At 49.4% G+C, this 26353-nt stretch overlaps 1 protein-coding gene across 5 annotated transcripts in view; it reads left to right on the plus strand.

The window, feature by feature from the left end:
* The window catches only part of RPTOR (regulatory associated protein of MTOR complex 1), a 403326-nt gene that overhangs the window by 259126 nt on the left and 117847 nt on the right, over positions 1-26353 (plus strand). For all 5 annotated transcript variants that reach the window (XM_058561824.1, XM_058561827.1, XM_058561828.1 and 2 more), the window contains 4 exons: positions 1862-1962; positions 2514-2658; positions 18125-18200; positions 25508-25609. In XM_058561824.1, the coding sequence (XP_058417807.1) occupies positions 1862-1962; positions 2514-2658; positions 18125-18200; positions 25508-25609 (424 nt within the window). The remainder of the gene's footprint in view (positions 1-1861; positions 1963-2513; positions 2659-18124; positions 18201-25507; positions 25610-26353) is intronic.

Here is a 26353-nt window from a genome sequence, read left to right on the forward strand (position 1 = left end):
CTCCCGTAGGACCCGATACACAGGCTAATTAATGTCCACCCTCTGGCCCTATCCATGCCCCCCAACCCCGTTGTTTCCCAGTGACATTTTCCTTTAGGGCCAGCAGGCAGGGGGTATCCACAGGCATTCCAGCGCCAAGAATGAGAATGCTGGTCAAATGTCTTCTCGGGCTGTTTGTTTGCATTTCGTAAAGACATATGTTCTCTTGGGAGGTACACCCCACCCTCAGCTAGCCACTATGGTGCGAAGTCTGGTACAGCTTGTTAGAGAGCAGGGGATCTTGGCTCTGCTGTGCTGTTCACAGGTCTGTGCTCTTCTTGCTGGAGAGAGAGTTGGGTGGAGATAGGAGCAGTCCTGCAGGATTAGGAAACCCGGGAGCCCTGCTGTCCTTGTGCCAAGTGTTTACCTAGAAGCCTTGACTTCTTTTAAAAGAGGCCCAACACATAGCCAATTAAAATTGCTTTTTAAATCAGCCGTACCATGATCAATAACTTGACTGTGTTTGCAAACGACTCAGTTTGGGTAACCCAGAGTCCCCCTGTTGAGGTAGAAATTTTTTCTTGTGTTTGGAAATGTTTTTTTTGAGACTTCTGACATTCATTGAGCAATAATGCTATGTTCAAGTATTCTGCTGATGCCTTGTCTCTTATTTTTTTGTCCTGTCACTAAGCCTACTTGAGGAAATAAGAATTTTTTTATTCCTGAAGGAAAAGGTGTTAAGTGACAAGAAGGAACTGTGTGCCGCAGAGTCATCCTAGGAAGTTAGCTCAGCCCCTCTGCGCCTGTCCTGAGGCCCAGCCTCAGGAATATTAGTCATGTGAAGACAGTGCCATTAAATGGGTTACTATAATGGGAGTTATTAATCTGTTAAATCTTATAAATAGCAGGAATCACTCTCTAGTCTCTGAACCAAATTACTGTGAACATTTTCCTTTGGGGAGAAAAAAAGAGTTTTCTGTCAGATATAATTAAACTTGCTACACAGCAGAGACAGTGAAGCTTGTACAGTGACAGAGACAAGCCCACAGCTCAGGGCTCTGCACCTGCTGCCCCTCGGCCTGCCTTCTTCTCCCTCTGCTGTCCACACACCCTGCTCCCTGGCTTCCTCAAATGCTGGCCCCTCTGCTGCAACGTCATCTTCTCAGAGAGGCTTTTCTCAGCTGCCCTAACCACACGGCCACCCTCGTCCCTCCCACCCCGTTCTCTGTATTCTCTGCGTCATGACTACCCCTTCACGTATTGCATAGGTACTTGTCCTTTCCACCAGACCATCAGCGCCATGAGAGCAGGGCCTTTGCAGATCCTGTCAACCGCTGCATTGCGGTGCCCAGTTGTAAGGGCTCAAAACAGTTGTTGAACGAATGGAAGGTAAGTCGGCCTTAGAGGACGGCTTTCCTTCCTCGGCTCTCAGGTTGAAAGTGCACTTCCGCAGGCAGGAGCCACAGGGACGGGGCTGAGATGAAGAATCGTAGAATGTGGTGCCGACTCCTTGGTAGCAAGTGCCAATGGCTGCCCTTTGGGCCCAGTCCGTGGCCTATCTCTCGGGCGTGGAAACTACGAAATGGTGTGTGTTGCCACTGGGTCTGGTCCACACATCTGGGGGCACCCAGAGAAATTGCTTTTGTGTAGATGTGGAAGGGGAGGAAAGTGGAAGATGGAGGTTGAGTCTTAAGATGTGAGGTTAGAAGTATAGGAGTCTTGAAAATCATGTGCAAAGGCCAGGGTGTTCTCTTGGTGTAGCCTAGCCTCTCCTGCCTCTGGTCTGAAGCTTTTTGTCTTCCTCACCTCTTTTCTTCCCACGGTCTCCTCCCTCCATCCCCTATTTCAGTGGTTACTAATGAAAACGCACCGTGTTTCCTAGGATTCCCGGCCGGCTGAACGACAGGAGGACTCCTTTGGGCGAACTGAATTGGATCTTCACAGCGATCACAGACACTATCGCATGGAATGTGCTCCCTCGGGGTGAGGCTGCCTGGGCCGGTCAGCGTGGGGCCAGGGAGGGCTGCTGCCTCGAGAATCAGGAGACACTGGCCCTTGGCCGTAGGGGAGTCAAATGGAAGAAATGAGTTCTCTCAGTGAGGAAAGCTGAGGGGGATGAAAAGGAGAAGGCAAGGACCTAAGGAGATGTCTTGAGGATGAAATAAGTTACCGTGTGTCAGGCACTAAGAACAGTGGTGTATCGTGAGCTCCAGACGCACATTTGCTCTGATTGTCAGTACGTTACTCTCTGGGCAGATTCAGGGCTCGTCTTTCTTCATGATCATTGGCACTATCCGTATTTCTTAACACCAGAATTACTATTATAAGACTTGTTTGTATTTTTTCGTTATTGATGGGTTGGGTTTCGGTGTTTGTTCATATTTATGTAGGTATGTATATATTGCAATAGGAAATGTGCATACTAGTCCTAACTTGCTTGTAAAAATTTTTGATGGAAGTAAATTTGTCTATTTGGCTTTAAATGCTGGACACAAGTCACTGAAGATACCTTTTTATCTTTTATCTGCCCTCAGATCTCTTCCAAAAGCTCTTCAGACAGGACCTGTTGGTGGCTAGTCTGTTCCGAAATTTTTTATTGGCGGAAAGGATCATGAGGTCGTATAACTGCACCCCAGTCAGCAGCCCACGCCTGCCCCCCACTTACATGCATGCAATGTGGTAAGTGTCTCACACTGGACAGCGCCAGACTGACAGTTAAGTTCTCTAAATAGTGTGGGTTTTTTTCATTTCTACAGTAGAACAAGTTTAATGGAATTACATGAAGCAAAATAGGAAGACTTGCCATCAAACTTGGAGACCTAAGTGGTGTTGACAAGTAAATAAAATCATTCCTCCAACTCTCTACAAATGGGAAATGTGAGTCTCCTTCAGAAGCACAGACTCCTCTGAGGGTCTTTCCAGACTGAGCGGGACCAGCACCTCCAGAGGCCTTACAGTTGGATAGCTCAGGGACAGGAGAGGGCTCGCAGACGAGTTTCTGACTCTGTAGAGTCTAGTACAGAGAAAAGAAACTGCCAACTGAGTTTATGAAGTGTGTCCAAGATTGCTCCAGAGAATTAAAACCCTTGGGTTCATGACCAGTTAATTTGTATGCTTATTTCACACATGCACAAGCACACGTGCATATGCACACGAGTGTGATCTTTTATGACTGTTGATCACAATTTCCCCCCAAAACTGGATCACTGCTATGTATGCTACCACTAATAGCAGTAACAGTAATAATACTGTAAACTGCCTTTAATCTAGATGTCATGTCCGAAGGCACCTGGCCTCTTCCTGTTTCCTTGCTTTTGTAATGTAAGTGGAGTTTGAGGAAGTGCTAAAATGGGATGATAACCAAGGAAAAATAAGTCTTAGTTACATCCATCAGAGGGAGAAACCCTAATACAAATATTTAAAAAGAGCAATTCACTTATGTTCAGCCTTAAAAGCCGTTTTATGGTGTATTTTCATGGTCAGGTTTATATCAGCTAGTGATTTTTTTTTTTTTTTTTTTTAATATATGCATGACCACTTCCCCCCGACACTGGAAACCCAGAGACCCAAGAAGGAATTTGTAAACTCACTGCCTCTCATCCACTCCAGGAAAATCGGGAACTAACATTTCTTATCTGTGAGACAAATCAAGATGTACTGGGCTAGCCACAGCACCAGGCTGTAAACAGAGTTAAAATTTGCATCAACTGTATCCTTTTTAGGAGTTTGTAGAATAAAATAGAGAACACTGATATGGAGAAACACAAAAGTGGGATTAGACCCTAAGAAGAATTAGTGACGCAGCCATTTACATCATGTAGAAACAGAGTGGCAGACCACAGCACATTCTGTTTCCATTCTTCCAGAAGACTGCAATGGGAAGAGAGATGGTTATTTGAAAAGCCTTTGTGATACTTAGAATGAAGACCCATGTTTCTGGAAGAGTAGATTCCCAAACTGCCTTATTACCTTAAGAAAAGTGATGCCTTAAATCCTGTCTATTTCTTCTGAACCAGGTTTTTATAAAATATCTATTATAGGGCCGGCCCCATGGCTTAGTGGTTAAGTGCGTGCTCTCTGCTACTGGTGGCCCGGGTTCAGGTCCCGGGCGCGCACCGATGCACCACTTCTCCCGCCATGCTGAGGCCGCGTCCCACATACAGCAACTAGAAGGATGTGCAACTATGACATACAACTATCTACTGGGGCTTTCAGGAGAAAAAGGGAAAAAAAAAGGAGGAGGATTGGCAATAGATGTTAGCTCAGAGCCGGTCTTCCTTAGCAAAAAGAGGAGGATTAGCATGGATGTTAGCTCAGGGCTGATCTTCCTCACACACACACAAAAAAATCTATTATAAAAAAGGAAAGAAAAAGGAAAAAGAGCTGCCCAGGGTCAGTGCTGCATCTGGTCATGGATGAAAGCATGTGTGAAGTAATAAGAGATGGGGCACCACAGCAGCTGCCCAGTGTGAGGGCCGCTGGGCCGAGCAGGTTTCTCAGGGGAGGAAACATGGAGTGAACTCGAAGCACCGACTGTTAGTGAGAAGCAGCCTGCGTCCTCCTATCCCCGTCCACCTGATCACTCCAGCAATGAGTCCACTGAAGTAGTTTTATTTTTCATGCGTGTTTCTCTAGGTGTGAAAATGCCTCCTATAACAAATGCTCAGCTGCTGCACTGGAGAAGATAGTAAAGGCCAGAGCCGATCAGAGAGCAAAGAGGACAGACAGGGCAGGTGAAAAGCAGGAGAAAGGGACCCAGGGAAAGGAAGCACGTGGAGACGGTGGCACCCATCTCTTTTCACCAACCTAGGGATCTTTCTCTGATATTGGCCTCTTAGAATGTTTCTGAACTCTAGAATTTGTGTAAGTACCGTTTCATGTAAGGCGCAAAGTGCCAGCAGCGTCTCATAAACCTGTGCGTCTCTGTTAGTGATACCCTTCCGTGCCAGCCTGGAAACCTAGGAATGTGGCCCTTTCTCCTGCAAATTAGCTGCCCGTGAATCTCGTAAAGCAGATCCTCATTTGTATTTATTTGTTGTGTGGAGAAACGTGAGATAACACAGCTCTCCACGAGGCCCAGGCAACGTGGAGAAAGCCTCGTGGGTATTCCAAGGCATGTGGAATTGCTAGCGGTCATCCGTGTCCGCTTGGGTTTTTCTACTTTCCTGCTTCCGACCTCCCTGAGTGCTTCAAGGCCCCTCTGCAGCTAATATGCACCCTGAAGGCTTGAGTATAATCTAGTCACTCAGCCTTCGTGGTCCCCCCGCATTCTGCAAAGTGCTATCTATGGCCTGATATTCTCCCTGCTCCCTTTTGGGCGAATTCTAGTTGTTGCAGGTTGTGTTCCGTGGGAAGCAAACTCGGAGACAGAGGTTAGTGGTAGGATGCTGTTAGGGAGGGCTCCTGGGATCACGCCCATGGTTGGGGAGGTGGTGGGACTGGGCAGAGAGGAAAGTCGAGTGGCAATACAGTCTCAGCAGTCTCCTCAGCCAGCCCTCGGGAATTTTGAGAGTGGTGACCCTTCTGAAGTGTCCTTGTTGACGTGAGAGGGCCAGGCCGTTATCCTCCCTCAGCAAGCAGTTGTAGAAGCAGGCCACCCGGGGAGGGGGCAAGAAAACCTTTCTTCTGAAGGGGCACCCAGCTCCCAGCATGCTGGTCTGCTTCTTGCTGTAAGAGAGATTCTCACCCGCCTTGTCCCAGGCTTCTGATATCCCATTACTGTCATTTCAACAGGTCTTTCAGAGGTTCAGAAGCACAAAACGGAATTTCTCTCTTCTGAGTGTCCAGCTTTCTGGCTCCCATCCAACCTATTTCCAAGAAACACATTTCCTTTCCTAATCCAAAAAAGAGATTGTCTTTCCAGTTGGTTTTGCAGAGCTTGTCACCAGACCCTGTTGAGGTCCATTGTGGTGATCACAGAATGGACTAGAATAAAGTGGTCAGCAGCTCCGTGCCAGCAGCACAGGTGTAACCCCAATACTGCCAGTGCCCCAGGACTACAGACCATCCTATGTTCGGTGGAAGTGAATTTTGTTAATACGAGCGTGACCTTAGACATCAAATGGTAATATCGCCATTCCCAGTGCTCCCAGGCTGAGTTGAAAGATGCCACCCTGCTGCTCTGTAATTGTCCCAAAACAGGAGTCCTTCCCAGCAGAAAAAGGAGGAGGAAAGAGAGAGATGCCTCCGCTCCTGGCCCTTCTTGCTCCAAACTCCTAAACCTGTTTTGCTGTGCTTTATGGCTTTTTCATAATAGTAGTATGGATTTTCATAGTAGTTTGGTAGACATTTCAGAGGAAAGATTTAGAGTAAAGCAGGCTGCATAGAGATGAAGTGTAAATGCTACTTGATGGCTGGCTGTAAGGATGGGAAGGGGTGGACCGGCCACACAGACTCTGTCATCTCCAGTGACTGGGCTGTGGCGGGCCTGACGCGGGAGCTCTGGGCCTCAGGATGGTCAGCCTTGCAGGCTCGAGAGCCGAGGAGCTGGGAAGCACCCCTCCTGTGCATGGACTGGTGAGGGTGTGGGTTTTATGTCCACATGGCTGAGAGAACGTTATGTGCTTTGGATTTTTTTTTTCTCTTTTTCTTTTTTGAACCCAAACCTGAAGCATAATATATCTTGTGTACCATTCTGGCAGTTCACGTGGCAGTGAAGAAACCATTTTGTTGGTCCTTCAGCCTTAGGACTGAAGGAGTAGTTAAGATGGCAGTAACTGACCCTGAACCTGGGCTTAGGAAAGAACAGTGAATTCTAGAGCCCAGGGAAATGTGCTGAAATGCAAAAGATTATGTACTGAAAGAAAAAACAAAAAGTAACTTACTAATTAAATGCACATTATAAGAAAATCTGTCGGCTTTTTTTCTGATGGACATATTACTCTATTCAGTAATAGGGAATCCCTCCAAGTATCACTCAGTGAAAAATAGAAATTTTGCAGTCTGAAAAAGAATTGGGGACTGTATTAGTTATCCCTTGCCGAATAACAATATTACTACAAATTTAGTGGCTTAAAACACACACAGTTATGATGTCACAGTGCCTGTGAGGCAGCGTCTGGGCTTGGCTCATCCGGGTCTTCTGCTGAGGGTCTCTGCTGACATCACAGACAGCCATCACCTTCGCTGAATTCTGTTGTTAGAAGTAAGCCACAGGTCCCGCCCACGCCCCAGGGGAGGGACCCACTCTGGAGGCAGGTGTCCTGGAAGCCACTGTTAGCCTCCACCATAAGCAGCATCTTGTCATAAAGTGTTCGTTAACTGTGCTGAAAGCAGACAGACGGAAAGTCAGCAGGGAAATAGTGCAGAAGGCTTGGTGGGGGTGAGGAGAATGTGGAGCCTGAAAAGGTGATTTGCCGTGGTTTTTACTAAGGCAAAGGCGTTATCTTTGGAAGCAGACAAGTCATGGTAAGTGATCAATAGGTAGTAAATATAAAAATAATGCCAGCGACTTATTAAGTACCTACTGTGTCAGGCATGTTCTAAATGCTTTACATGTATTAAGTCATTTGCCCCTCACAATAATGCTGTGATGAAGGTATTATTATTATCAATAGCCCCATTTTACAGATGAGGAATTGAGGCACTAAGAGGTGAGTGAGTAGCCCACGTGGCAGGGCTGGGCCATCGCTGGGCAGTCTAGCCCCAGATTGCTCCATGCTGACTCATCAGTACGAGTGTGTGTATGTACATAAGCTTCTAGACTTGACTGAACATGTACACACATCCCAGGACAGGAGAGCACCCACGCAGACATGATGTGTGGCAGGGGGCACACGTAGACGGTCTGGCATCTCTTGTTACTAGTGGCCAATGTGCTGCAGGGTCACAGCGTCTCTGACATCTGTCAGGAAGCTTTCACGGCGCCTGAGAATGCATCTAATCAGACGCTGTGAGCAAGGGGTGGCACTGCCCTGTCAGGTGAGGCAAGGTGACATGGGTTCTACAGGAGGGACACTGCTGTTCCACCCGAATCCCTTCAGCAGTTCGTGTGCCTTACACCTGTGTTTCAATGAGCCACACTCCACCTGCGGGGATAGAGCCTTGGGTCTCTCCCTCCAGCTGGACATTGGAGTGGCAGAGCAGTAGCAGGCCCTCTTCTGCAATCTGATTCATCTTGGTGAGTCCTACCTACGGATGCCGTGTCTCAGAACCACCCAGCTCTGGACCTCTGCCCCTGGTTGTGGCCCTGCTGGCCTCAGGCTCCTTGATCCCTGGCCCCTGCCTTGACCAGCACACTCCCAGCTGGCAGTGCTGGACCCCGACATCTCCAGCTTCACTGCCTGCCCCTACCTGCCCTGTCCACTTTGCCCTGAGGCAGGCTGTGACCCGGCTCAGGAAGGTGATTAAGCAGGCAGGTTGCTAAGGAAGAACCAGGGAACATGACCGATGAAACATTCTGAAACACTTTGACAAATAAAGCCATTTGTCAGACTCTTAGCTATAAAAGGGAAAAATTGGGAATAACTCTGGTACCTAACAGAATAAGGATATAATTAAGATACTTATACTTGAAAGAATATAAGCAATCTTAAAATTAGGTTTATGAAGATTATTGATTATTATACAAAATAAATGTTAAATGGCAAAAACAGAACACCAAATTGTATCAGCAATAATAATTACATCTATGTTAAAATATATGTTGTGCACAGAAAAACAGGCTGAATAGAACTATAGCGAGATGTTATGGTGCTAATGCCAGGATCATGGAATTGGGGTGAGAGGTCTCCATTTTCAGTGTGATAGATAGTACTTTCATAATTCAAAATCTGCATGTAGACTTTTTAAGCCTTTGAAACACTGAAAGCTATTTTTTAAAATTGAGTCATCATGGTGAAGGCGTTATTTGTCAAAAACACAAACATGGAGATAAACAGAAGAAATCATTGAATCCTTCTTTGCATGAAAATAATGTAACTAGTAGAGTTCCCTAAGGTTTAATACCTGGACTTGATCTCATTTTATATTTTTTAAGTGTTGTGGAAAGAGCTTATTAAAATGCCCAGTTGGAATCGTTCACATACATTAGACTCAGTCCTGTATCTGATGCTATACGGCAAGTAGAGTTGTTACCGAGACACCAAATTGCAGAGAGAATTTAATTTAACAAGTGGTTGCTTGCACACCCACTATACAAAGGGCACTGGGTAGGCTTTGTAAAGACCATAAAAAGCCACTCGAGAAAAGTATGAGGTAATGTCTGAACACTCATTGAATATCAAGTTATGGGGACCCAGCCTGGGTGAGACCAACATAGCCTCTGTCTTCATGGAGCTTGAATCTAGCTGAGAAATGCTCTTACAGAAACGCAGTCCAACCTCCCTACAAAGGGATGGCCTCTGATCAGCAAAGAGCCTGAGGACTCCTTGGCCACTGTGCCTAAGCAGAACCCAGGGCGCTCCTGGCACTGGAGCAGATGGCTTGCTGATGTTGCTGGTGTCCCAGGGCAGCTTCCCAGCTAGAGCTTTCGGGTCGGGGTCCTGAACTGCTGCCTAGTTAGCTCTCGCAGCCCCGGCCTGGGATCTCTGCAAAGCCTGTGGGCCTGCCTCACAGGGCTCCCTCCTCCCAAGTATCCCTGCAGATCTCAACCTCAGAATAAAACCATGTAGTTAGACATTGTGAAATAACAGCTGTGTTATTAAAGGGGCAACTTTTAGCACACAAATTTTCAGATAGGCAAATTGTAGGAACACGGTCTAATACGGCAGTTTGCACCAAGCCTAGCATATCAGTCAGCCGTCCAGGTCCCCTTTTCTCATTCTCCATCACGCCTTCACTGCTCCCTCTAGCACAGAGCCCAAGTCAGTTCCCTGTACTATAAACATTCCTGGTCCTGGGCCAGATAGCTCATGTCCAGTGTGTGGGGGTCCTCTCCTGCATTCCCTCCTCCCGGTACTGTTCTGTCAGCACAGGGAGGCTGAGGTGGGCAAAGCGCTGGCAGTGTGCAGGTTCAGATGTGGGGATACACAGATACCAAAACTAAGGTCTCAGCCCCCCAAGGGGATCCCAGCCTGGAGAAGAGGGTCATTGCACAGTGTGTTCACTGGTAAGTTAGAGGGAGTGAAACTCAAAGGAAAGAGCATCCCGTGACTTAAAGAACTAGAATGGCTCCCCGGAGGATAGAATGCTGGGGCCACATCTTAAAGGGTGAGAAGGAGAGGTGGGTAGGGAGAGCGCTCTGGGCCTAAACAGCAGGAGCAGAGGCATGGAATCCCACAGAGGCCCCGGGGAGCAGGGGAGGGCGTGGTTGTGGCTGGAGCAGCGGCAAGGAGAACGGGACTGCAGACTCCACGGCCTCGTGTGCTGGGCCCAGGGTGAGCTCGGCCCTGGAGCAGGAGCCACTGGGTCCTAAGCAGGGATGCAGAGCAAGCAATGGCGAGGGAGGGGCTGGTGGCAGGGAACCATGTAGGAAATTGCTGGGGACTAAGTGACAGATGATGCATCTGGGGGCCGGGGCGGTGGCAGTGTGGTTTGATGTGAGGAGCCAGATTTCAGAGTATTTCCTCTGCTGAGATTGACAGGACTTGGTGGTGGATTATATCCAGGGTATGAAAGAGAGGCTGGGCACTGGGATCTCTGCAGTGGTTTTGCTGAGAAAGCTGAGCAGATGATGCTACCAATAACCAAAACTGAGAGCAGGCACATTGGTGAGTGGGAGGCGAGCTGGGCGGGAGGTGGAATGAGCTCGGCCGTAGGCCTGTCAGGTGTGAGGTTTCCATAGGACTCCAGGTAACATCCAGCGGACCATGGGAAGTCAGGCTGAAGACTCAGATTCAGGGGTATTGGCGTTTAGTTGAGAATGTAAATGCCTGCATTTTTTGAGTACCTACTTAGTGCCAGGCTCTTTACCAGATGTTTCGAGTACATCTCACTAATCCTCACCACACATCCTTGAAACAGCCCTTCTCTTCTTCATGTTGTGCCTGAGGAAACTGAGGCTCAGAAGGCAGATATGATTTGTCCAAAGCTGCACAGTCCCTCCTGGCTGAGAGAGAAGATTTGGATCTCCAAAGCCGGTGTGCCTTTGATGCCTGGAGGTGGGACGAGATGCCACAGCCCAGGCTGAGCTGAAAGTGATGCCCAAGGGCGTGTGAGCAGCTACAGGGCAGGTTGGAGTAGATTATGGGCAATTGATCCGTGCCGGTCGTTCAGAGAAATGGGACTGGGCAACATGCTTCTGGCTTTTGCAGGTTCACCTCAAGTCTTTGCATAAACGGCGCCACGTATCACCAGCAGATACAGACTCTGGGTTGCATAGACCAGCATTAGGACTGCGTGGGGCTTGGTGGTGTGTCCAGCAGCCACTTGTGGGAAGAGCCCCTACTGGCGGCGTAGAACATGAAAAGATGGCTTTTCAAGAAACACGCAGCAGGGTGCAGAGTGGCCTGACACCCAAAAGCGCGTGATGCATTCTCCATTTGGGCAGAATTGAGGGGTAATCAGCCTTGAAGGGCTTCAGACACAAGGAGTCTGTTTGTCCCTCATTCACTCCTGTAGCAGGCACGGCTAGGGGTCTGCACGTCCTGTGGGGGCTTCCATGAGGGGCACACGTGGTGGGGGAGGCTTTCAGACCTCAAAATGAAAGGTGGAGGTGTTGTCAGGAGGGCCATTGGTAGTGTGGTGTGGTGAGAGCAAGGCTGCATCATCTGGACTCAGCTTCAGCCGCGGCTCCACGTTTTGGCCCACAGTAAATTTTGAAGGAATAGCCAAAAATTCTTATTTTCTTTTATAATTTCCTTATTCTAAAATATTGATATCTAATATAGTATTTAAAAAACAAAAAACATTCTGAGGACCAAACCAAACCCTCGAAGGACCAGACACAGCCAGCAGGCTGCCCACTAGGAACTCTGCACGAGCCCGTGAATGCCCTGAGGACAGAAATGGGGCCTTCAGCTCCTTGGTGCCCTCAGGACCCCTGAAACGCGTGGTGACGGTGTGCAGTGGGGAGGGGGCTCCACGGCGATGCCGGCCCCTGAAATGCGTGGTGACCGTGTGCACTGGGGAGAGGGCTCCACGGCAGTGCCGGCCTCTGAAATGCGTGGTGACCGTGTGCAGTGGGGAGGGGGCTCCACAGCAGTGCCGGTCCCTGTAACACGTGGTGACCGTGTGCAGTGGGGAGGGGGCTCCATGGCAGTGCTGGTCCCTGAAACGCGTGGTGACCGTGTGCAGTGGGGAGGGGGCTCCACGGCGGTGCCGGCCCCTGAAATGTCTGGTGACCGTGGGCAGTGGGGAGGGGGCTCCACGGCAGTACCAGCCCCTGAAACGCGTGGTGACCATGTGCACTGGGGAGAGGGCTCTACAGCGATGCCGGCCCCTGAAACGCTTGGTGACCATGTGCAGTGGGGAGGGGGCTCCACGGTGATGCCGGCCCCTGAAATGCCTGGTGACTGTGTGCACTGGGGAGGGGGGCCCACGGCGATGCCAGCCCCTGAAACGCGTGGTGACCGTGTGCAGTGGGGAGGGGGCCCCACAGTGGCTCTGCCCTGTCTGAGTCTTGGTACAGTTGCCTGCCTGGGCTTTCCTTTCGTGAGCCTGGCTGGCTTTACCTGTCTGCTCTAAATGTCCTCTCCAATTTGGGATCTTTTTCTTAAAGGTCTGATATCATGGCTTCTTACATTTGTTGCTGGGAAATGCCAAATAAGTAAAACTAAGGAGTTCTTCTTACAGAAATCAGTGGTGATGAGATTTCAAAGGAGGAAAATCACGTGCATAGAACACATGTCCTCTCTGGAAGGGCCTTTTTCTAATTCAGCACCAGCATGAGTCTGTCGCCAAAGAGTAAACATTAGCCAGTCCCATGAAACGTCGAAAATTATACCATTACCTACCTTGTTTGGGAGTCGAATGTAAAATCCGGCTTTAGATTTTGAGAAGAAACCTGGTTGTAGGAACATAAGCCGGAAAGGGGAGGAAAGGCTGGACATGTCGCCAGGTTGGGCAGAAGCCTGGATGGCAGGTTCCTGAATGGAACTCCCTCTGGGCTCCAGCTTGTCTGTGGGAGCGGCACCACAGCCTGGCTAGAGGATGACCCCACCTAGGTGGGGCCCACGACCCGGCTCTCCAGAGCCTGTAGCCTCTGCCCCACTCCCCCCATTCTCCTTCTTGTCCTCTCGCTGCCACCAAGAGCACATGGAAACATGGGGGTTCTGGTCAGTGTGAGTTCGTTACGCATACAGAAAGTTCCAGGGGGCTAGTTTAGTTGTAAGTAGGCCCCCACCCAAATTACGAGTGATTGCAGTGTTTTAAATGCTGTTCCCAAACTCTGTATCACAAGTGACCTGAATCCATGTCTCCTCGTGCTGACTGGCTTCTGGTCCAGCTGCTGCTTCCGCCCGGGCCACCTTGCACAGGCCTTTCCTCTTGTTCACATTCACATCCCAAAACAGCTAGAAGACCTCACACCTCTCCTGAGGGGCAGTTTCGTAGTTGAGGTCAGATCGTAGATGGGAGCATTCTTGAGGAGTACCCCTTCCCAGCACTTCAAACGTCATTTGAAGAAGGTCTTCCCTTCCCAGGGGAGTGTGCACGGTGACAAAGCCTTGATCCCATACGTGCTTTCCCTCCCACTAAAAAAATACCGAGCTTAAAGGAGGGAAGAGAGGCAAGCATGAAAATTCCACTTTCTTTCCCGGGTTTCAGAGAAGTGTTCATTTGTACTTGCATTTCCCAGAGACTGGGTATCAGCACAGCTTCAGCTCCAGAAGACTGGACGCCTCATGCCTTCTTGAATGTGAGCAGTTGTTGAGGATCCTGATGGACTTGACACAGCAGAGTGGACTGAAGAGCACTCTGTTTGGGTCCCTCGGAATCCCAGTTGCCCGCCGACCCTGGAGGCTGACTGACATTTAAGGCTCTGTTGACAGGTAGCTTACGCCAGAGGGACAGCGCACTTCCAGGAGTGTCATGGCACTCGAGCTAAAATTTCACAAGAAGCCTTTAATTCAGCCATGCCACCACGCTGTGGATCTGGGGAAGAGAAAACCAGTCAGTTGTTAATAACCTTTATTTATTTGTAAAGTCATCCAGAATGGTTTTATGCGAAGTCAGAGATCAGAAATACTTGGTATAAATAGTGGGTCACACAGCCGTGAGGCATGCAGCCACAGCCCGTCAAGGGCCACTGACTTGGTTAGAATGAAAAGACTGTCAGATGGTTTCCCTCCTCCTCTGGAGGTAGGTAGAGGTAGTGGTTGAAATACAGATTAGTTGGTAACCCAAAATCCAGTGCCTTTCCCATGTAGCTGAGTGGGAGCAGTTGGAGACTCAGGCTTCCCCTGTGTTGGAGGCCCACCACTCCCTTGGTGGCTCACCTTCAGGGGCACGGCGCATTTCCCCTCTCGCCCTGTGGCGGTGTCTATCGCTCCTCATCTAGGGATGCTGAAGATGTGGTCTCCATCCTGGGTAGCAGGTGCCCAGCTCAAACTCCTGTCCTTAAAGGAGGTGGGAGAGCAGCTGTGAGCAACAGGAGGCGGGCTCGCAGCAAAGACAGGGAGAAGGTGAGGCCTGGAAACCAGGAGGCTCGTGCTCACCTGTGCTTAGGTTTTGCCAACTGCCCCTGAGGTCTGAGGCGGCCAGGATGCTCAGTGCCACTGTGGGCTCGTGCCGCTCAAGAGTTACCATGGAGAGCTCATTCCATGATGAAACACTTTCAAACAAGGCCATGGCTTTCTCCCCTCCTCATAAATAGAGCAAAGTTTCTACGTCCCCTGGGAGCACACAGCCAAGGTAGTCAGAGCATTTGGAATAAATAATTTACCATCTAGTGATTATGTTCCTGGGGTGATGATGGAGAGGTTGAATTTTTAGCAGGGGGAAGAAGGGAACAAAGCTAACAAAAATTGAGGTTAAAACAAAGTAATAAACATTTACACTTTGCTTCAGGTGGGGGTGCTAATGATGAAATGCTCAGAGCCTAGCTCCTGTTTAATTTTTGATGCGAAGCCATCAGGGAGTCATTCTCCTTCACTTTCAATTTCAGCGGGTCCTGAAACCCTTGCGTTCTCCACGGTAATGACCTGTGCTTTCTGTTCCCATTGAGGGTGCTTCGCCCGCTGATGGATCGGTGCAGATGGAGGCCATGTGCTCTTGGAAGGCTTTCTCCCGGCCTCCTCCTTGGGCACCTGCCATCTTAGGCTTGTTTCCTGAAAACCCTGGCTCTTGCCTGGATGGCACGTTTTCTAGGCAGTGATTCATCTAGCAGCCCACAGCTCAGAGCCCCACTGCTCCCAGCTGCTGAGGGGCGGGTTGCCCCACGATTCAGATTAGCTGATCACGCTAATCGCAGCTCTCCTCTTCCCAGATCTGCTCTGAACACTCGGAACCTGCTTCTCCCTCTCACGGGGAGCGCTGCGGGCTGTGGGAAGTGCGAATGCAGACACCTCCCAAGTTGAGCACTTGCCTGGGTGCCAGAACGCGCAGAGAGGCAGCTCCAGCCCGCCACCATGGCCTCAGGATTCTACAGGACTCACTTTCCCCCTTTCCCTTAGTGAGAATCCCAAATTAAGACTCCAAGTTCATTTTAATTTTACCCTAGAAAATGCAAATAGTTTTAATCAACTGATAAAATGCTCAACAGAGAATACTGCTGTGTGCTGTTAAGAAGGTTGCCATATAATTTTAGAGTTTAATGGGAACTCTGAGGTCCTCTAATCTGACCCTTTCCTTTTGTAAAAGAATAAACAACCAAAGGCCCAGAGAGGGGGTGGGCCACTGGCCACGGTGCCCAGCTCTGAGCTTGCCCAGCGCTGCCCGCCGCTCTCCCCTGCCCTTTTTCCAGGGTGGACTGACCTTCACCGTGTGCTGGTGATCGTGTTTGACCATTTGGTTTTCAGTGGGTCTTAGAATCCTCACACGTTCTTTCTCCTCCGTCCTCCTGTGAACCTTGAACAAGTCCCTCGTCCTGTCTCACTAGAAGGCTGCGCCCTCCAGTTCCTGGCCCTGCACAGCTTCTGTCCGCTTCCTCCCAGTGACCCAAGCGATCCCCCTTCTCTGCGCTTCCTTTCACATCAGTCTCCACTGAGCCACCATGTACAAACAACACTACCATCTTGGGCTGCTGTTCTAGCACAGAAATGTGCGACTTGTTGATGCGATCTCCCAGTGGTTGTGCCTGGGTGGGGGCAGCCTTTAAGAGCTGTCAGGCCAAACGGTGACCGTGTGGGTCACATTTCTTAGGATCGTCACCCCCTGGCCCTGCTGCAGCTTCCTTGGTTTTTGTCTCTCTCTTGGGGAAGGGCTGAAGGGGCACCGTGGACCACGCTGGAGGGGTCTCTCCAGGGCGGCCTACTTCTAATAACTTCGTCTAGAACACCCGACCAGGACCGCAGAAAATGGGGGGGACGTTTTTAACGAGTTATAATTCTTTTTGCTTCATGATTTTGAAGAGATGGGGCTGCGAGGGGCCATGTAAACCTGCTTCACAGAGGGCACAGCCCCAGAGGTGCCCGCCGGGCAGCAGCTGTAGCCAGACCACCCAGGACTCAGAGCGGGGCTTGGTGGCCACCAGCCCCACAACCCCCACTTCACACCTCACCTCCTTCACTTTCTTCTTCTGACTCCTGAAGTTGAAACTTTTTTGATTAAATTCAAGGAATCTTTATAGAGCTTAATTGCAATAATTGACTTTGCTTCTGTCTTAAAGAGTAAATACCTCCCTCAACGCTGCTGAATAACCATTTTGCCTGCAGTCTGGGCACTTATTGAGCATATGGGAGCTATTTATTGCCCGTACTTTGAGGCACTTTTGATTATCTCCTGATTGCCTCTTAATTAGATTGGTGGGGGAAGGGCATGCTTGTGCAAAGGGAGCCAGTCTGTGAAAAAATGAAATGTATTTCATACATTTGAATAATGAAGAAGAGTTCTGTAGTCTTTTTGTTCATCTTAAATGTTTACTGTTTTTCTGGATTTTTAATTTTTCACTCTTGTTTTGATCCTTTATGAAGACATCGTGGAAAGGTGCCCTCTTACAAACAAACCCACACTCTCGTTAGTCTAAATAAACAACGTGGAATCCTTGAGTCTCTCAGGAAGTTGCCTGGAAGAAGAGAGTGCAACACCAGACACTAAATCCCTTGTATTGATCGTCACTTTGTTTCCACAAGGAGCACATTTCTGAAAGAAAGGGAGAGTCAGAGTGAAAGAATCTTTGTATCTGGGGGAATCTGCCCTTTGGTCTGTGGCGGCAGAGAAAGTGAGGTGATTATTTGTGTCCAGTTTAGAATTAACATCAAGTGTTACACGGCAGGAAACAGTAGCTCTCTGTGAGGGTCCCTCGCTCTGTGTCAGCAACCCTGCCAAGGCCTTCCTGTTATCTCAGGGTCTCACGAGGACCCCGTGAGGGACACACAATCGTTAGCCCATTTCACAGATGGTGAAACTGACCCTAGGGAGATGAAGCCATGAGCACAAGGCCTCAGAGCCAGGCTGTCGAGTCAGCACTGCCCACTTTGTAAGGGTGCTGAGTCAGGTCCCGATGCCATAAGAAATCCGTGGAGAAGATAGCCAGGTCCACTCATCAAAGAGACTGTTGCCTTTCCACTTAAACAAGCAACGCCTGTGCTGTCCCCCAGTGGTTTGTGTTTGGCACAGGTCCAGACCACACAGGGAGGGGTGCTGGGGCCTAATGGTGCTGGCGACACTGGGGGTGGGGAAGCCAGTCCTGACTCTGGGTGGGATGAGGGTCCACAGGCGACCCCCTTTCTCCTGGCCCCATACCGGCCCATTTCTGATAAAGTGCCTTGGCCTGACCTCAGCGTTGCGTGGCGCATTTGTGTGTGACGCTGCCACTACCCAGCCACCATGGTGCCACAACTGCTCCATCAGCATGGGGAGGCTGCCAGCTGGATGCCCTCAGGTCGGGGGCAGAAACTACATTACAAAGTGGGATCAGTCCCTTTTTTTTCCCTAAGCTTTTTTCTCATTTTAATTTGAAGAGAAAAGATGTCACAAACGGTGGTTTTAGTGTGCTGCCAGATGCATGCTCCTACTTCTCCCTTGCCCTCCGCCAGTGGCGGGCCATGTCTCTACCCAGCCTCAGCCGCCCGTGGGCACCGTCTGCTGCTCTGTGCTGTCCAGGGCCCCTCATGGGTGAAGCCAGTCAGTAACGCTCTGTGGGTGTTCGTCTCTGTTCTCTCCTCAGGCAAGCCTGGGACCTTGCTGTCGACATTTGTCTCTCTCAGCTGCCGACAATCATTGAGGAAGGCACTGCATTTCGGGTGAGTCCCTCTGAGGGCATCCTGCACGGTCCACTGTGGTGGCTACTTCTCTGAGCACTTGGTCTGCAAAGCCCCCAGTCAGGATGTGGCGCCCAGGACTCTGGGGTGTCAGAGATTTTGTTCACTTGCCTGGGAAAAGAGGCAATTAGCCAGAAGTTTAAAAGATTGCGTCAACCAGGGGTTAAAGTGAGATTTTGAAACGGTCAGCTCTTAAAAAATATCTTCTGGGGCCGGCCCTGTGGCGTAGCGGTTAAGTGGGAGCGCTCCGCTGCTGGCGGCCCGGGTTCGGATCCCGGGCGCACACCGACGCACCGCTTGTCAGGCCATGCTGTGGCCGCGTCCCACATGAAGTGGAGGAAGATCGGCATGGAGGTTAGCTCAGGGCCAGTCTTCCTCAGCAAAAAGAGGAGGATTGGCACGGATGTTAGCTCAGGGCTGATCTTCCTCACACACACAAGAAAAATCTTCTCTTAAAATGTTGCTGTGGTAGATCTACTTTTCTTTGTGCGCACCCTGGTCCCAGGTTCATGTTCTAGCCTTTTAACTGTGAATGGATTACGGGTTACCCCAAGGCCTGTGACTCGGCCCTGCCGCCCAGTGCCGGTGCCTGGAAACCTTGAGAGTATAATGCTCAGCCCTTAGGGAATATCTGCTCCACAGGCCGTGTTTTGCAGGCCAAGGTTCATAGGTGGTGGTCTGGGGGTGGTTGAGTGAATCTCGTTTTACTCACAGCGCCTGCAGGGAATCCACTCCACCCGGGGTCTTCACAGCAGCTCACCAAGAGCCCCTCTTTTTCTGCCATGCAGCTCCCTTCTTTTCATTCAAGATTCATTTACTGAGTGTTTGTTGTGTGTTAGACACCAAGTCTCGGGGGCACATGAATAAGACCAGGTCCCTCCTGCAAGAAACCCTTGAGAAAAGAGGAGAGTCACACCCATCCGAGTTAGAGACCAGTTAGAGACAGGTGAGGGGCGTGGGGAGCAGAGGCACCCGATGGCTTGCCTGAGGGCCCGGGAAGGCGTGCAGGTCTGGGTGGCGGGGGGCGGACCATGTCCACGGGGGAGCAAGTGGGGCGGCTCCAGGCCGTCCAGTGTGGCTGAAGTAAGTCAGAGGCTGGGGCTTGAGGGTCACAGGCACCTGGCCTTTTCTACCCACACCTTCATCTCTGGCTCCACTCGAGAGGCTCCAGTGAGCACTCATTTCCCTACCACTTAGTTCTACCATTAACATTTACCATACTTGCTCTAGCATCTCTGTCCCCATCTCCAGCCCCCTGCCATTTCCCCTCTATCACCGCACCATCTCCCCTTCATCCCCTCCTCCATCCCCACATCCCCCCATTCTCCCCTCCATCCGCTGTTTTGTTTTTTTTTAACGCCCTTACCGGTCAGTCTTGACCCCCTTGCGTTTTAAACCCTTAAGTGGGAGCTGGCAGGGTTTTCACTTGGCTCTCACCAGTGTGTTTGGCACTGCCCGTTGGGTCCTTCCCCACTAAACCCTAGACTCTAAGAAAGGGCAGGTCTCGTGCACAGTCACAGACCTCTGTGGGGACAGTCTTGGCCACCGTCTCTCATGCACTCCACCTTTACTCCACCAGGCAGCCCTTCTGCGTGCCTAAGCTCTCAGACGGGGGACAGGGCCTGCCGCTGCAAACACGTGTTTGGAAAACCTCGTGGGACTTGGGCTTTTTGTACTCTGTGCGTGGTTTTACTGTGTACTGTTAAGGGATCAGAATTATATACTCTTACATAAAGCAATACAGTTTCTGTATTATTATCCTGCTGCTCCAGTGCCAGCTGTCTTTCCAAGGATCTTGATACTTCATTTCTAATCTACTAGAATCAATATTCTGCATTTGGGAATAATTTCACCAAATTGTCATGGGAAAGGGGTAACTAATGTAGACCACACGCTAGCTTTTTTATTTTGTTTTCACTTTTTCAGAAGCATAATATACATGCAGAAAAGTGCATGTATCATAAATGTACAGCTTGATGAATTTTTGCAAGTTGTAACCAGTGCGCACAAACCAAGCAGCACAACATCAGCAGTCCTCAGAAGGCCCCCTTCCTGCTGCCTTCTGGCCACTGCCTTCCCCATGGGTAACCCCCTGTGACCTGTTTGTACTTAATAAATGGAATCCTACAGGATGGAGCCTTTGTGTCCGACTGCTTTCACTCAACATTAAGTTTGCTCCATGTAGTTGCAGCTCATTCTTATCGCAGTGTGGAATACTCCAAAGTTCATCTGTCTGTCCTGTGGCCAGTGGGCATCTTGAGTTTCCAGGTGTGGCCCTCACCAGCAGTGCTGCCTGGTGCTGGGCCGAGTCACTGGAGCCTGAGGCAAAAGGAGAGATCAGTGATGCTGAGCCTGTCTTCATTTGACATTTTCATATTTTGTTCATTATGGATTTTTGCATTAATTATTATTTTTTAAATACTGCATTAAAGTATTTTTTATCTCGATTACTGAGTTTTTTGGTGCCCCCTTAAATTTTGTGCCAGAAGTGAATGCCTCACTTGCTGTGCCCTGGGTGCTGCTAATTCCTTATGTGGCTTTGGTGCATTGGTGTCAGGTGTCTACACTAGGAGTGAAACTGCTGGTCACCAGGTACGCATATGTTCAGTTTTTGTAGGTACTATACTGCCAGTTGTCCAAAGTGGTTGAATCAGTTTACATTCCTGCCTGCAACATATGAGAGTTTTGGTTACGCTATATCCTCATCAGTACTTGATATTTTCCATCTTTTATTTTCCTTTTGGCTGTTCTGGTTCAGTATGAAAAGAATTTCTTTGAGATTTTATCTTGTATTTCCTTGATGGTTAATAGTAATTGAGCACTGTCTCGTTTTTTGTTTTTTGTGGGATTTTTTTTGGTGAGGAAGATTGGCCCTGAGCTAACATCTGTTGCCAATCCTCCTCTTTTTGCTTGAGGCAGATTGCCAATCCTCCTCCATTTTGTATATGGGACGCCACCACAGCATGACTTGACAAGTGGTGTAGGTCCACACCTGGAATCCGAACCCGTGAACCCAGGCCACTGAAGTAGAGCACGCCAAACTTAACCACTACACCACTGGGCCAGCCGCTGTTTCGTATTTTTATTGGCCATGTGAATATCCTCTTTTGTAAGTTGCCTGTTCAAGTCTTTTAACCATTTTTCTTTTGTGTTATCTGTTTCTTACTGATTTGCAGTGGTTCTGTATATACTGTACTCTGAATACAAATCCTTTGTCACACATGGTGAATATCTTTTTTCACTCTGTAGACTTCATTTTCACTTTTTTAATGTTTTTTCTTGCTGGACAGAAGTTTTTTGTTTTAGCATAGTCCAGTTTACCCATTTTTTTCTTTTATGGTTAGGGCTTTTGGTATACTGCTTAAGAAATCTTTACTTACTCTGGACGAACATCTCTGAGATGATGATGTTCTCTTTTTCTTCTGAAAACTTTATCGTTTTACCTTTCACATTTAGACCTGCTGTCCACCTGGAATTTACTGTATATGGTATGAGGTCGGGGTCAAGATACATTTTGTTCGTGCATGGATGTCCAGCTTACCCAGTGTTGTTTACATCAAATCAGGTGGCCGTGTGTGGGGCCGTTTCCAGGTTCTCTGTTCTGCTCAGGTGCTCACCTTGTCCTTTCACCAATACCAAACAGACTTGACTGTGAAGGCAGTTTTGATCGAGATTATGATAGATACCTAGATTGACTTGGGAGACATTGACATCTGTACAATATTGAGTCTTCTAATCCATCAACATGGCTGTAAATGGTATTTTTTTAAATTTCATTTTCTTTTTCCTCATTCTTTGCATATATATTGTTTACAAGTCACTTTGTATAGCAACTTTACTAAATTCACTTCTTTGTTCTAATAATTTTCCCATATAATACTGGCCTTATCTTGAAACCTCCTTTTCAGATACACAAAAAGAAAGCCTAGGATGTATGTTAGTCTTCCAAAGTCAGCAGTTGGAAGTGATAGATTTTAATTAACAACGAAATAGAGCCCTATCAGAATTGATGTTTGCTGATGTAGGGAGAGTGGGGAGGAGGAGGATTCGCACGCAGTGGGAAGTTTGGGTAACTGACTTTCTCAGGGGTGTTTACAGAGAGCCCTTCTGTAGCCCCAGTGGTCTGACAGGTGGTTGGAATTTGAATGCTCTTAGCCACTTGGCAGTATTCTTTTGTCCCCTGTTTTAAGCAGTGAAATCATTGTAAGTAGCGAGTATATCAGGACAGACACAGCCAGTGTCAGTGTGTTTGGACCAGGGATGGCACATGAGAAGAGTGAGAAGTATATTGACATTGACTAGCTTCTCTCTCTTACAACAACAGCAGCATAATTCTGGGTAGGTTAGCCCCAGTGGTCAAGCGTGGCTCTGCACCCAGAGATGGCCTTCCCGCTTTCCGTGCATTGCACTTGGCGCCTGTTCTCAGACCCCTAGACCATCTGACACGTGGGCTGACAACAGAGCAGACCACCTGGCGTCAGAATTGTCCTGGGAGGCCCTGGATGCGTGGCCACATGACTCACAGCCTCCACCCACCACTCTCCTCTGGAACATTCATCCTGGGTTCCATTTTCTTCTCCCAAGAATCTGAACGGTAGCTCTGACACACTGTGGAGGGAATCTTGGAGATCTGGCCTAAAACATCAGCTCCGTGAGTCATCATTAGATGCAGAGGGGGCAGCTCCTGAGCTATTTTGTGTAGCGTTATTTAAAATGCTGAGCTGTGCTTGGGTTGGGAGCCTGCTCTAATTTGTCAGTTCCCCCATGGCTTTAAGAAGCATGGCAAACCTCACAGTGTACTTTGATGGCAAAGGCTGTTCCTTCTTTGTTAGTTTTAGGTGAAAAGATCAAGAAGATTTGTCTTTTTTTCTGCATGGAGCAATATGTCCAGCAATGAGCAACATGTGAACATTCATGAGGCGAAAATTATTTTGAAAGGAAGGGGGAAGAGATGGAATTATCTGAATTACCTGGCTTTGAAGATTTTCCCTAACTCAGTATAACTGTATTCTCACCAGATGTGGGGAGGGGGCACTTAACAAGATGATTGTTTTTAAACCAATTTATGAATAATTCACACTTAAAAACAGGAAAACCACTTTGGGGGCTCCATTTCAGTTCACAGGTTGCCCTCCAGATTTGATTAACTTAATGTAAGCTGACTTGGCAAGAACATGAATTCCTAAGTGGTAAATGTCCTCTGCTGAATTCTCACGTGACACTGACATTTTTATGAGGGGCATCATGGCCCTGACCACCAGGCTCCTCTGTGGAAGGCTTACATGTGTCCTGAGGCCCCACCCACGGCTTAGAGTCGTTTATACACACATGCCCGAGCCTGGGGGTCATAGCCCCCATCCCTGCCCTCCCACTGTCCCTTCCTTACACGCCTCTGAAATGCAAACACCCACTTTCCCCCTTGGAAACAGAGAAAGTAGAGGATAGTGGATGGGGGCAGAGATTTGTAATTTGGAGTTCTTTTTATTTGGGGCTCAGGAGAGGCAGCACTGTGTATGAAGTGGAAAGGATTCTCTGAGACAGAAAAACCCAGCAGTCCTTCCACTTGCTTGGCTTCCCTGTTCTCAGACCTCCTTCCAATGGCCTGGTCCCCCCTCTACCTGAGCCGCTTCTTCTGTGGTGTACCTGGTCCTTGTCATCCCTGGTAAAGCACCCCTCCGCAATACCAGTGTAAGGACAGACCAACCTCGACTCCCCCACCGCTGCTATCTAGCTTGTCCCGTCCTTCACTCTGACTTCGCTGTGCTCCAAGCTCACCAGCACCAGGTCCAGTGACTATTGCCTGCTGCCTCCCTCCCCCCACTGACCCCAGGCCAGGGGTTCTGTCATTCTCACATGCACTCTGCTCCCTTCACCCACTCCGTGGTCCCGAGTCAATCCAGACCTGTCCACTCTGAGCCTGCACCCACGCACTAAGCTGTCCTGGGGAAACACACTGGACCCTGCTGTGCTCACTGCCCTTGAGGGGTCCTTGAATGCTGCCCTACGGTCTGACCCAACATCCTCCTCCATTCCTTCCCATTCCTGCTCTCCCGTTCCTCTGCGCTCTGTCCAACTCCAGCACCTCCTCCCTGATGATACCTAACTGGGAAATAGAAGCACACCTCTGCACAACCCCCAGCATAGCTGCCCTCGTCCCTGCGCCAGGCCCATCTGCTTTCCCATCCCCTGTTCCTAGAGAGCTGCTCATGCTCCCAGCAACACCAGCCCTGCGCCTATGCATCAGGACCTGCGCGAGGCCATTGCCCAGTGGCCTCTCTCCTCCATCAGCAGCCCCACCCTTTACCAGATCTCCCTTGTCAGCTTATAAACATGCCGTATTCTCCCTTCTTTAAATAAAAACTCCTGATCACTTGATCCCCTTCCCTGTACTCCCTCTCTGTTTCTCTCCTTCCTCTTTGCAGCCAGATTCCTTCAAAGAACTGTATATATGTGTTTCCAAATTCTCTTCTGTTCTCCTTTGAACCCGCTCCAGTTGTGCTTCTGCCTACTCCCACCCTGAGACTGTTCTTAATTGTCTCCAGTGGCCTCTGTGCTGCTGAGCCAGGTGCGGTTGGTTCTGACTCTTAGCTTGCCTGACCTACCCCCAGTCTTGGACACTGTCCACACTTCTCCTTTTCACACTCTGCCCTCTCGTGGCCTCCTGGCCACCACCCGCTTGTGCCCTCCGTCTGCTGGCCTGGCCCTTGCTGGCTCCACGTCATCTCCTTGGCCTCTTAACTGGTAGAGTCGCCAGGGATCAGCCCAGAGTTCCTTCTCTTTCTTACCTAACTTTAAACTAAGGTTACATCTCCAGCCCAGACCTCGCTCCTGAACTGCAGACGCACGCAGTCCATCACCCTCTTGATGTCTTCACTCGGGTGTCCAGTAAGCATCTTAAACTTGATGCATTCAAGGCTGAATTCCCCACATTCTCCTCCCAAACATGCTTCTTCCACAGTCTTCCCACCTCAGTTCATGGACCCCACCCTTCCTGGTGCTCAGGCCGAGAGCCTCGGAGTTATCAGCTCCTTTTCTCTTACCACCTCCACTCTGTTCACACATCCTGCTGGCTCTACCTGTGTAATGTATCCAGAGTCCAACCACTTCTCAGCACCTCCTCTGCTACAGCCCTGGCCCATCCTCTCTCGCCTGGATGGTTGGGGTGGTGCAGAGTTGGTGCCTCATGAAGAGAAGGGGACTGAATTGATGGGCAGGCTGGGTGTGTAAAGGCAAGGCTGAATAAGAAATAGTGGGTTCCTAACTAACTCCCCACCCTGCCTTTCCCACAGCACAGTCCATTCTTTGCTGAGCAGCTGACTGCGTTCCAGGTGTGGCTCACAATGGGCGTGGAGAACAGGAATCCACCCGAACAACTTCCCATTGTTTTACAGGTGAGTTTCTTCAGATTGGGCCAGATTGGCTGAGTGTATCCCACAGAAGGAAGCTAGAAAACTTCACAGTCTCCTGGGGACTAGTTTATCCAGGGATGTGTGTGTGTGAGTGTGTGACACACAGCCCTCTCCACTGTCCTTGGCCATGCCCTGGGCCAGATGGCATTCGGGGGAAATAAATCACACAAACCCATCAGCAGTCGTTGGAGCTGACTGCATCCTTACTCCTGTAGGGCTTTCCCAGTACAGTCATTGAATCCCTGCCACCACCCTCAATTCAATCCTAATTGGAGTTGCAGTCAGCCACTCTCCCCATCTCCCTGTTTACGCTTTAGGGGACATTGATGGAATGCTGCTGCAGACGAGCTTCGCTTCGTTCCAATGCGGGCTATCGGCATCAGTGACCCTTCTTTTTGGAAGGACATGAGATGCCAATCAGTCCTGGGAGAACAGAGATGAGGAGCACTGAGCAAATTGCAAATGGGCCGTGTGGGCTCCAAACCAGGCATCTGTGGGTTATTGATGAAGTGGCGTGACTGCCTGGACCAGGAGCCATCCCCCTCCCTCTCCCTGAGGGTGTGTCGGTGTGGGGGCTATTGCACTTTCTGGGAGTGCTGTCAAATGCCAGTCACTCACATGGCCGGTGTCAGTGTCCACACTGCACATTGTGCCCCACTAGTGGGTAAGGAGATAGTTTTGTGGGTCTCGCCCAGATAATTTTTTAGTTAATGAGATCAGATGCTA

This window comes from Diceros bicornis, chromosome 18, assembly GCF_020826845.1.
Source record: "Diceros bicornis minor isolate mBicDic1 chromosome 18, mDicBic1.mat.cur, whole genome shotgun sequence".
Classification (NCBI taxonomy): domain Eukaryota; kingdom Metazoa; phylum Chordata; class Mammalia; order Perissodactyla; family Rhinocerotidae; genus Diceros; species Diceros bicornis.